This window comes from Trematomus bernacchii, unplaced genomic scaffold (assembly GCF_902827165.1).
Source record: "Trematomus bernacchii unplaced genomic scaffold, fTreBer1.1, whole genome shotgun sequence".
Lineage (NCBI taxonomy): Eukaryota > Metazoa > Chordata > Actinopteri > Perciformes > Nototheniidae > Trematomus > Trematomus bernacchii.
Window position 1 is genome coordinate 579,243 of NW_022987881.1, and position 12,980 is coordinate 592,222.

The 12,980-nt window shown below is 38.1% G+C and overlaps 1 protein-coding gene across 1 annotated transcript in view; it reads right to left on the bottom strand.

Moving 5' to 3' along the window:
* rcc1l (RCC1 like) overlaps positions 1-12,465 on the bottom strand; it is a 19,509-nt gene extending 7,044 nt beyond the window's left edge. The window contains exons 1-8 of the mRNA XM_034114136.1: positions 12,324-12,465; positions 10,817-11,102; positions 8,028-8,157; positions 5,123-5,251; positions 3,960-4,026; positions 3,408-3,459; positions 2,335-2,419; positions 1-32 (exon numbers count right to left, since the gene is read on the bottom strand). The exon at positions 1-32 is cut by the window's left edge and continues 150 nt beyond it. Of these exons, the coding sequence (XP_033970027.1) occupies positions 1-32; positions 2,335-2,419; positions 3,408-3,459; positions 3,960-4,026; positions 5,123-5,251; positions 8,028-8,157; positions 10,817-11,101 (780 nt within the window). The 5' untranslated portion in view covers position 11,102; positions 12,324-12,465. The remainder of the gene's footprint in view (positions 33-2,334; positions 2,420-3,407; positions 3,460-3,959; positions 4,027-5,122; positions 5,252-8,027; positions 8,158-10,816; positions 11,103-12,323) is intronic.
* Between the last annotated feature and the right edge of the window lie 515 nt (positions 12,466-12,980).

Genomic DNA, 12,980 nt, shown 5'->3' on the forward strand with positions numbered 1-12,980 from the left:
CGGGCTGCAACTCACCTGGTGGTGGCCCAGACCTGGAGGAAGAGGAGGAAGAGGAAGAGGAAACAAACATTTTAAAAAGACACATTTTCGATTTGGGATAAAAAAATGTCATCGTCAACAAAATAAAAGCTCTAAATTATATTTCATATGTCTTAGAAATGCTTAGAAAGAGAGCTCCACTTATTTGTTATTATTATTATTATTATTATTATTATTATTATTACTATATATTTTTTTTTCCCCTTCTATTTGATGTTTCTCATTGTAATGAGGCCACACCTCAGGCCATTAAGATTATAATGTATTATTCTTATTGCATTTTCTCTCTGTGCTTTTATTTAAGTAATTGGTATGTAAGATGAGATATACGTAGACAGGGTATGTGCAGGAATCCTGAAGTCAAATGTAATACCTGTTAAGACCCTTTCCATACATTTTAAGACCTCATCGCCACTTGGAGTTTTAACCGGTTACCTTGGCGACACACTTTACCTCACATTGACTATATACAGTATTGATTGTCCTTCCTCCTTATCTTCCAGCCATTTGCGGTATTTTTGGAACTTTAAGTATTTTTGGAATTTACAGTATTTTTGGAACTTTAAGTATATTTGGAACTTTAAGTATTTTTGGAACTTTAAGTATTTTTGGAATTTACGGTATTTTTGGAACTTTAAGTATTTTTGGAACTTTAAGTATATTTGGAACTTTAAGTATTTTTGGAACTTTAAAGGAGAGGTGTCATGACCATTTCCACTGATCATAATTCCATTGTTGAGGTCTACTAAAATAGATTTATACTGTGCATTTTTCCAAACTCACATTGGTTTCTCAAACAGCATCTCTGTAAACTACTTGTATTCACTGAATTTCACTATCTGCCTTTAACGGCTCGTTGTAGCTCCAAAAGCTCCAGCCCCCACCCTCCCTGTGAGCACAGTGTGCTCTGATTGGTCGGGACGTTGTGAATCGCGCTGAGCTCCGTGGAGGTGTTGCTTCCTTGTTTAGGACACATAGCGAAACACAGCCAAACTCATCCTGAGCACACACAAACTCACATCCGAAGTAAAAACAATAAGTGTGGCTTGATATTGAGTAAGAAAAAGGTTGATAAACGCTGTGAGAATGGGTCTGCAGAGAGAATGGGTCTGCAGAGAGAATGGGTCTGCAGAGAGAATGGGTCTGCAGAGAGAATGGGTCTGCAGAGAGAATTTTGCCGCGATCCCAACTGTCTGTTATCAGCCTGCAGCCAGGGAGGAGAAATCAGCTGAGCTGCTCCCTGCACACAGATGTGTGTGTGAGGAAGTCCGTGGATCGGTCAATTTGGACTAATCAGCGGGGGCTTAACGTAACGGCTCCGCGGACGTAATGTAACGGCTCTTCGGGATTGGTTCATTTCGTTCCGGGTACCGCTTGACATCATGCCGTACCCGGAACGAAATGGAAGACTCAAATGGGCAGTGACGTATTTCCAACGAGGCGTTTTGTGTGTAACTGTGTTACAGTTTTACTCGCTACAGGGTGTACTTTGAGGGTTTTGACTCTGCACACCGTTTACATGCATAAAAACCTTCATAACACACAAGGGGACGGGTAATAACCGGAAAAGCATGACATGGGAGCTTTAAGTATTGTTGGAATTTAGGGTATTTTTGGAACTTTAAGTATTTTTGGAACTTTAAGTATTTTTGGAACTTTAAGTATTTTTGGAACTTTAAGTATTTTTGGAATTTACGGTATTTTTGGAACTTTAACGGTATTTTTGAAACTTTAAGTATATTTGGAACTTTAAGTATTTTTGGAACTTTTAAGTATTTTTGGAACTTTGGACCCTTTCCATACATTTTAAGACCTCATCGCCACTTGGAGTTTGAACATTACATTGGCGACACACTTGACCTCACATTGACTATATTCAGTATTGAATGTCCTTCCTCCTTATCTTCCAACCATTTGGACGCAGACTTGCATTTCCCCATAACCATGTTGTTTAACAACCGGCGTAAACGGAGCTTCGCACGCTATCAAGCAGTGAGCGTGCGATGTCCTGTTCAGACGACGTCAAACCCAACGGGATGCCATAAATAAACTACACAGAATCACACTACACACCTACGCAATGATTACATTCAGGCAGACTGTAGAATACAACCTCTTTGGACAAAGAGTATTACAAAAAGAGAGCTCCACAAGTGTCTACAGTGGATTAAATGAAATGTTACAACACTGCTACCTTTATTTTTGCACTAACAGGGGTTGAAACTATAGATATACAGCTGGGAATTCATGTGTTTGCATTCACTGTATTGTTTTATAGTTTTAAAGTTCACTGACCAGTCTGTCCGTCTGCTCCCCATCCGCATGCAAACACTGTCCCCGCCTCAGTGAGGAACAGACTGTGATCCTGGCCACACGCCACCTGGGAATAAGAAAGAACATCCCATTTAAATGGTGTTAAAAGACACATCTACATACATTTAAAAAAATGAAAACTACACAGATCTGGGATTCATTGCTTTCAGTACATCTTTGAATACCAATAAAAACACCTTGAGCAAAAGACATAGACATCAAACGGCGACACATATTCAGTGTGCAGTTCCTTTGGCATTAGGGCAGGGATATCTAGATACTTCCCAAGGTTTGACATAATGAATTGTTCTGCTTTTAAAGCAAGCAACAATATTTTCAAATCTGTAATCAAAAAGCTCCTAAAAAACGCTATCATATATCATATATTTTTCTTAGCGGAAGAAATACGATAATTTTTAAGTCAATAAAATCATTTTAATTAATATTGGGAGTCGAGTGGTTAGTTTGTTTAGTATCTGGCCGTGTAATAAGCGGGATAATGTGCAGCGACTTGGTCATTATGGGGAAAAGAACACCCTGATGAGCCTGTCGGGTAGGGCTGTGCAATTAATCGTATTTTAATCTCGATTACGATTTTGGCTTGCAACGATTACGAAAACAATGTAATCGAAATAAAACGATTATTATTTTTATTAAAAAAAAAAAAAATTCTTTTTTTTTTATTGGTTTTTCTGTTGAATTATACTTAAAGTTCAGGGTAATCAACTGTTAAAAACATACTGTTCAACATTTTTTTTTCAATATATGGATGTTTTCAAAGTAAATGGATAATCGTTTTTAATAATCGTGATATCAATTATTGACCAAAATAATCATGATTATGATTTTTGCCATAATCGCACAGCCCTACTGTCGGGTGTTCTTTTCCCCATAATGACCGCCTCGCTGCACATTATCCCTTACTGAGTACATTATTTTAGGAAGAAAAGTCCACATCTGATTTTAGCTTCTTAAAATGTCAATACTTTCTGGTTTATTGTAGTTTGCACCTGAATTCACCTACCTGTGCAGGAGGAGAAGTGATCTGCACTCACCTGTGTGACTCTGCTGCTGAAACCTGTCATTCTGTGGATGGTGTGACTGCCACTGTGTGAACACAAGAGAAAAAGGTCCATCAGTCCATCAGATAGATAGACTATTTGTTGTGTTTATTGATTTACAAGAAGAAATGCTATGCCATGATATATTCCTTCTAGGGATGCCAGCGATTATTCGATTTTTCGAATATTCGTTACAGTCTCCATAATCGAAAATTATTTTTAAAATTCGATTTTATTTATATATTTTTTTATTATTATTATTTATGTTTTTTTATGTGGCGAATCATCGATTAATATTCGCCAGGGCTGTCCGATTTTCGAATTTGATCATGGTCAGTTTCTGGCATCCCTAATTCCTTCATTTAGATAACAACTTTATAACGCAATCGAAAATTACTGCTTTATCGTCCATCCGAAAAAAGAATGATGGCACAAAAGATGCCAAAATCGAGCTCAAAATTAAATATTTTCCTTTAAGATGGAGCTTTCAACAAAAGCAGCAAATGAGACATAAACACATTCTTTTAAAAGTTGTAAAAGACAAACCTGTAAACTTCATCTTCGACTATCGGCCTCCCACACTGGCCGTACGCGTTGTTGCCCATACTGAACACTACCAGAGAGAAGGGAACAGAAAGTGCAATAAGAAAGTGCTACGAAATATTTGTTAAATCCTGAAAAAGATACAGAGCACCCATTAAACAAGTCAAGTGGACCTTTATCTATTTTCATAAAACGTTACAGCACCAAAGCAACCTTTGAATGTTCAAGAAATATATATTTATTTTATGTTTTTTGCCTGGTTTCGTCTGAATGTGGTGCAGGAGAGTAGTGCGGCTGTAGTAATCCAATATTACACCCTGTCCTCACTGTGCGGCTCCTTCAGCGACAGGCTGCTGCACCCCCGCTGTTTCACGGAGAGATACCGCAGGTCCTTCCTTGCAGTGGTCAGACTATACAACCAGCACAGCCCCTAGTTGACCCCCCCCCCCCCCCCCCCCCCCCCTAGACAGACTATATCACCCCTTGCTGCTAAATACCAACAAACTATGTGCAATATATAAATGCCGTTAATAACTGTGCAATATATACCTGGCTGCTAAATCCTTAGAACTGTTACAAGGTGTGTATTTTGTAAATTGTAAATTGTGTAACTTGCTGCTGTTAAATACCAACCACCTGTGCAATATGTGCTAGATGTGCAATATATATAGATGCCGTTAATAACTGTGTAATATATACCTGGCTGCTAAACCCTAAGAACTGTTACAGGATCTGTATTTTTTATAATTATGTAACTTTTTATTTTTTATTATATCATAAATTAGTACTAATAAAGGTATTCTGATTCTGATTAGTGCCGCGAGGGACTAAACAAGAGAAAAACATTGTCTGACGCGCAAGAAAACAGCCTTTCCACTGGAATGCGTTTGACCTTTTATACAAGCGGAACAAGCAAACATACAATTATTTCTAGTCCATACCCAGTATAGTGATTGTCTATGCGTGCATGCGGTGAATTGTCCTTCCCCAGCTCACTCCCACTCCATCTATGACAAAGCGCGCAGGTAAAAGCAACCGGATATAACCGCAAACGTCACCACACAAATCCAATAGACACGCCCACCACCTATAGTGACTTAAAAATGCTGACTTAAATAAACACAGAAAATACTCCACGTGTGGCGCCTACAGAGAGTCTCTCTTACCTCCTTCCTGGTCGGTGAGGATCAGAGAGTGAGCTCGACCGCTCGAGACCTGAAGCACTCGAGTCTGAAGAGGCTTCTGGAGAGGAAGAGCCACCGGAGACGGCTCCAACACCAAGTCATAACTCTTATCTGCACACACAGGAAGAAGACATTTAAAGGTCACCTATCATGCTATTTTTAGGCAATAGCATAGGTCTCAGATATATAAATATATATATAAAAACATGTCTATGAAGTGTTTTGCTCAAAAGATCACCCATTCTAGCCATGCCTCATATCCCTCTATTTCACTTCCTGTTTCAAAAGTGCTGATTTGGGTATAAAGCTTTAAAAAATAAACAATTGATAAATAATTTAAAAAAAAGGAGGGGTCTGAGCTCATGCGGGACCCGGCAGCTACTGTCTAAACTAAATACTGCCGTGATGAAACGCCATATCATGGATTATCAAGGATTGTCTCTGAAACAGTATGGAGCTCAAAGGCTTTCTCTCTTGCCGGTTATACCACCAGGTGAGTTCCTTTTTATTTCCTGCTTCTTCACACACATGCTCTCCAGTACAGGTTAGCTCTGAGTGTTAGCGATGCTAATGTAAACACCGACCATATTACGTCCAAAACAGTCGGGCATTGTTTCTGATAGCAACTTTCTGATAGGCCCGTGGGTCCACATTTCAGATATTACGTCATATCGGACGCAAATCTGAATCAGCTCCGTTGTTCCCCCGTTTTTAGAGATTTGGGTACGGAGGAAAAGAGAGAGGGTTTTATTTTCTGACGCTGCGTGAGTTCCCTGACACACCGGGGACACATGTTAATGTATAAAGGACATCAAAAAGTGCATTTTGCATGATAGGTCCCCTTTAACATTTATACTTTTCATATGGAGATCCTCAAAAATGTGTCCTTTATTTAGTCCAGCTACAGATTCATTTTTTGTATTAGTCTTTATTTATTTGGGGTCACATTTTATTAAAAGTACACTTTTGCAAATCATATATTTCTAGAGACCCGAGAATGACAAATTAAATACCGAATAAAAATGAAAAAGTACATAGGGTTTGTTTGAAATGACAATCTACTTAAACACCCACACACATATATATATATATATATATATATATATATATATATATATATATATATATATATATATATATATATATATATATATATACACAAACATGTACGTACACATACATACCCACATACCAATAAATCAACATACATATACACATATGATAATTAATGTCTTTTATTTGTATTATATATTTCTATTTAATTTTTTTGAAATGATGTCCTGTCTTGTCTTTGCCTCTGTTTTTCCCATGTTGTATGTAAGTTGGTGTAAGGTATGGCGTGTCTTGTAACCATGTTGTTTAAAAGAACGGAAAACTAATAACAGGGTTCTTACACCTTTTTCAAAGTCAAATTCAAGCACTTTTCAAGCATTTTCAAGGTGCATTTTCAAGCTTTTCAAGCATCTTACAGCTGTTGTAAATTACATATTTATATACACATACTTATACTCAAATGATTATTTCCCTGCCTCACATTAAATCAGATGTTCTTTATGCTATAAACAACCAAATGTGTGTTTCATAATAGCATTCTACATGAAGATGAAAAATTAAAAATGTTAGAAAAGAAAACTAAGTTTAATATTTCAAAATGAGTGACCCATCTGTACGTAGACTGGGCATCCCATATAACCTGGCTGAGCCAATATAAAACAATCAGCCAAATAACTTTTCAATACATTATTGATTACTATTTTTGAGGTACTTTTAGGTTGGCAGTAAACATAAGTCAGAGGTAAATGGTGTACTTTTACTCCACTACATGTATTTAATACCTTCAGTTACTTTCCAGATGTGGATGAATGATGTGAAATATAATCAAGTGTTAAATCAGACTTTAGTTCCACCTGGAGTAAATTCACAAGCTACCCTGCAGTATACAAAGTCATTCAAACTAGCTGCACCTTTGCCAGCTTTGAGAACACTTTCATGATCAATCATTATAAAACATATCATATACAATTATTAGGGATGCTCCGATCGCCAATTTTGGGGAATCAGCTTGTTCCAGAGGTAGATCAAATAAAATAAAATAGCTAAGTGTGTTAGGTCTAACTCTTAATGTGTGTTCTGCTCCGCTCACCGGTCCGTCACAGCGGGTGGAGCTGCAGGATTTCTGCTTCACACACACGTTGCATACCGCTATTTTATTGTCACTTTCGGACACTTAAAATACTGCCAGACTAGTGAAGCCATTTTGGCGAGCTTGTTTTGCCGCGTACTGAGAAAAGTGTCATGTATTTTACATGCAACGTTAGCCTAATCTAAAATGCTCTACTATGGCGTACCTTTCGTGTGGTGTGTCAGCGCAGACTCTCGCATCGTTATTGTTGCACACTTTGCAGGAGGCTACTCTTGGGCTTGACCCTCGTCTTAGCCATGGCTTGTATTTGTCTTCTGCTAGCCAACGCTCGTTGAAACGCCAACCTCCTGGCATACTGTCATCTATCACTCTCATCAGAATGCCCAGGTCACACACGTAACAAAAACACTTGCCGGTCACGCGCATTGCGCGGGAAGGCCGGAGCGGAGCTGTTTTATGTAAAAGCGAAGCAATTAAGCGCGCTCCCACTTCTTTATTTTCTTTTAATCTAAAAAGCGAAGTAAAGCATTTACAATTTCAAGCACTTTATCCCAAATTCAAGCACCATTCCCAAAATTCAAGCACTTTTCAAACCTTGAAAACACCTCGTACAATTTCAAGCATTTTCAAGGATTTCCAGCACCCGTACGCACCCTGTAATAAACATATTGTTTAAAAAATGAATTCTAATGCTTTTTAAAGATATTTTAGAGCATAATGTTTTAAACTTGTCCATCAACTCACGGCGGCTGTCCTGCGTGCGATGGAAGCCGAGCTGAGAGTCCTTATTCAGGCCCATGCCCCACAGCTTGATCACATCTTTGGTCCGCGAGGCGATGAGCGTGAAGCCGTAACCACAAGCAGCCGACGAGATCTACCACAGAAGAAGAAACTTTATTATTGTAACACCTCCCACACTTTCTTTGTAATACTTACAGTGTCCTGTGCTAAAGATGAACACCTTTAAACCAGGACTCCAATATGTAGATGGTAAATGGACTGTACTTATATAGCGCTTTATCCAGTCTTTAAGACCCCTCAAAGCGCTTTACATACTACATGTCATTCACCCATTCACACCCATTCACACCCATTCACACAGAGCAGTGCACCTTACTCTAGGACCTAACATTCACACCCATTCACACACCGTTGACCATCGGGAGCAACTCAGGGTTAAGTATCTTGCCCAAGGACACATCAACATGTTGGCTGCACGGGCTGGGATCGAACCCACAACCTTCTGGTTGAAAAGACGACCGCACTCCCTCGCAGCCACAGTCGCCCCGAATATGTATTAAACAATTAACAATGATCACTAACATGTTGTGTATTCTATCAAGTTAGTAGAGAAGCAGAGATGAATCCCAAACGTTTAAGTTAATTGATTAATTGGTTTTAGGAAGAAAAGTCCACATGTGATTTTAGCTTCTTACATGTCAATACTTTCTGGTTTATTTCAAATTCAAGATTCAATGGTTTTAATGTCATCATATGCACAAAGCTACAGTGTAGAAATGGCAATGAAATTCTTATGACCCGAGCTCCTCCAACGATGCAACATATACAAAATACAAATAAAAAAATAGTGCAAGAAGTCTATATACAAGTAAATAGAATATGATAAGAACAGAATGTAAAATGTAATATTGTACAGTAAGATGAAATTAAATAGATTTTCAAATATTTTTTGATTTGACCACTCTATGACAGTAAAGTTAAACACTCAACAATATGGCTCCGGTGATGATGGCTGCCGTGTCTCTTCAACTCTGCCTTTTTGTATTTCATTATATATGTTGCATTGTTGGAGGAGCTCAGGTCAGAAGAATGCATTGCCATTTCTACCCTGTAGCTTTGTGCATATGACAATAATAATAATAATAATAATAATAATAATAATACACTTTATTTGTATAGCACCTTTCTTGCACAAAGCAGCCCAAAGTGCTTTACAGAAAACACAACTACAATACTAAAATAATATTAAAATAAATACAGAACAAGATAAAACATCAACAGTGATCCTAATGAAATTCCCTTGAATTAAAGCTGACAAGAAATTAAAATGGGTTAAAAAGCGCTCCTACGGTCCGTAAACTCTGTTGATTCCTTCAAAAGTAATTTAAAGACTTTCCTGTTTGGGTTACCTGTGTGCTTTTATTTTATTCAATTGTATCCTATGTTTTTATTGTGTTTTTATTGTGTTTTTATTGTGTTGTTAGCACTTCTTAACACGTGGCGTAGTCAGGAATTATTGTGTGGGTGGGCCTGGAGAAATGTAGGTGGGCCAGGGGGAGACTTATTAAGTGTGGGGTCTGAGCTGAAACTTCATTAATGATTTTATTTATTTTTTAATGCACTAATTAAACATAAGCATAAACTAGCAGTGAAAACAAAAACCTAGGCACGGCGGCCTCAGAATGTAAAACTGACTTCCACATGACTGGCTCGGCGGCCACAGGTTGTTTATCCTTGACAGTCGCACAGTGGGCACACACTGAGAGTATTTTCATATTCAGCAAATGTGTACACGCTTCACTGCAGACCTCAAGAAGAAATAAGACTTTCATTCACTCACGGCAAAACTTACTTTACTTACTAATTTACTCACGGTAAAAAAAATGCACTCCCTATTCCATTGTCATGAAGGTGGAATCTAACTATATCCAGAATAAGTTGTATTGGATCCAGGCTAGAAACATGTTTATTTCTGCTGTGAAGTTGGGCATGTTAACATGGGGGTCAATGGACATGGCTCCTTTCTGCATCCATCCCCTGTTGGCCACTAGAGGAACTGCAGTTTGTGGCACTTCCTTCTGGGCTTCCCGGCTCTGCCCCAGAGTTTGCCGCTAGTGCCTGGGCCAAGCCCCCAGGAAGTGCGCCGGACTCTGAGGAAAATATTCGTTGTGGCCAAACGGCGGTACTACACTTCCGTATGGGTTGCTGGGCCCGGAAACACTTTTTCCCATTGACTTACATTGGGAAAGAGTGGTCTGTAAATCGTTGGATATTATTTTTTAAACTAAATAAACTACCCTGAACATTTGTATAGCCCTTATTAAAAACATTCGGTCCTTAAGTTGTAAAATGTGCTAATAATGTTATTCTGAGAGTTATTTTCCTTGCATTATGAACACGCATCTGAGAGTGGGAGCTCGGGGGGCGGGGCTTAAGGGGCGCATACGGGTTCTTCTGCTCCGACAGCCAGGCATGATGGGTAATCTGTGACGTTTCGCGCTCTCAAAAGTTGGGCCATTTTGTCCTCATGCGCCAATGAGCAGCTCCCATAGGAAAGAACGAGACCCCGCCTCCTCGGCCCACCCAGAGCTACGCCACTGTTCTTAACACGTGGCTTGTGTGGTCATTTATTATTTTATGATTCCTATGATGTTTTAATGTTTTGTCAAGCACTTTGTGACTTTGTCTGTGAAAAGCGCTTTATAAATAAATGTTACTTACTTAAAACCTTTGAATCTTGAATCTTTGAATGAGGCCCTACTGTATATGACGCTCTTTAAAGCTGCTTTCACCTGCTCTGCTGTCTCCAGACGGTACGGAGTCAGCTGGTATTTGCGAGGTGTCTTCCTGCCGCTGTCCGGCACCACCAGGCTGGGGATCCCCAGGGCGCCGGTGAACGAGAAGCCCCAAACAAACACCTTGTGGCTGGGCTTCTTGTTCTTTCCGACGTACTGAAACACTGGACCGGAGTCGCTTCTCTCCCGCGGGCTGGAGGACTTACTGAGAGTCGAATAACCACAGACCTGAAGGCCTCTGGTGACGTGACGAGAGCAGAGACGCACACAGGGGAGAGCCATCCTGTAGGGAGAGGAAATACAGGGATATATATTGTTAATCAATATAGCTTATTAGGGTTTTTTACTGAACATATTTCATTCCATTCTATTTCAATGCATATACTGCTTTATTTTATTTTACTATATTTCTTCATGTTATTATAGTTTTCTTAAAATAGTTCTCTATCTGTGTTTTTTTATTTTTGTTGTACTTGTATGTATGCACGACGACACCAAGTCAAATTCCTCGTACGTGTCAACCTACCTGGTGATAAACCCGTTTCTGATTCTGATTCTTAAAGTTAAATACAGTGAGGTGTTTTGGGCTGGAAGTATTCATTGGTCGTTGTACTTGTATATTTATATTTGGTGTAAATAGGTAATAATATTTAATAATAAAGCTTTATTTGTATGGCACTTTGCGTACACCAGGTGCAGCTCAAAGTGCTTGTTTCTATTATTTGTAATGTTCAATCGTTTTAACATGAGGGAGATTATTTTCCTGGTTTATGTTTTAATTGGAAATATATCAAAAGAAAGTCTACTATTACTTGCTTATATGTGTCCTTGTTGTATATAGACTTGTACAGTTGGTTTTCATTTGACAGTGTGAAACAATTTGTAAAAATAGACAAATATTTGCAAACCTCCCTCAGAAACAACCAAATATATAGTACAATTCAAAAAAATAGTGTTATTTAAATGTATTTAACTGCATAAATGCACGTTCAGTTTTGATAAGCAGCTACATCTGTTCACCTGTGTATTGAATTGCTGAGATAAAATGTAACAGCACAAAACCCTGTACAAAAATCGAGACATAATATGCTGATTTAGTTTGATTAAAAGTTAAACAGATAATACTGAGAGATTTTGACATTTTTCAAAGTCTCAGAGCCTATTAGTTAATTCGGCTTGATTCTGGTCCATTTAACAGCTGTATATTTTAATTAAATGTCACATTTGTATCTCCCCATTAGCGAGCTCCTTCATTACTGCTAATGCTACTTAACTGTCATTAGCAAACACAGGTCAAACGCCCAATTTAGGTTAAAAATGATCCTATAACAAGTTGTTTGTGTATTACATTAATGCCGAATAAAAGAGTGAATCCTAATCATTCGTTTAAGACAATGAGCCATGTTGTAGGTACAGTAAAACAGCCACAATAACAACAGAAGTATTAAATCATCAGTATTATGATCGGAGTTTCACCACGTGTTCTGAGATCGATTTAACGTACCTTTACTTCCTGATCCGGGTTTAATAATGTGTTTAAAAGGTGGACAATCTAACTGTTACTATACAAAAAGCGATGTGAATCAGATGAAACCAGAGTTAAATATTTCAATGTCATTTCCACGCGTTTGTTTACCTTTAGTTAATCTGAGTAACCCGGATGTTCTTCTTTCTCAATCTCATGTTGAGGAAGCACTGCGCCATCGACTGGACTGGAGGGTGTAATGCATGGATGTACAGTAGCCTATAGTAATGCAGGAGTATTCAAATGACGTACTGTACACACTGTTGTTATAATATCTTTCACATAACAAAGATGCTTTAGATATAATTAAAACAATACATACAATTATATAACATATCTGGATATTTTATTTTTGTATCTTAAAGGTAGGGTAGGCAAGTTTGAGAAACCGGCTCGAGATACACTTTTTGTTATATTCCATGGAATGCTTTTTTAAATGGGGGAATAATATGTGTTTGTATGCCATTTATGTCATTTTGGTTAAGAAAAATAACTTGTATAATATTTAGTATTATATTTTGGTTCACACAATTTTTCACTATTTATAGTTTTAGACATTTTTTTTACATTTTGAAAAAAAACGTTTTGAACATATTGATGCAAAGATCTCCGCTATTCTGAGACCCTCACAGTATT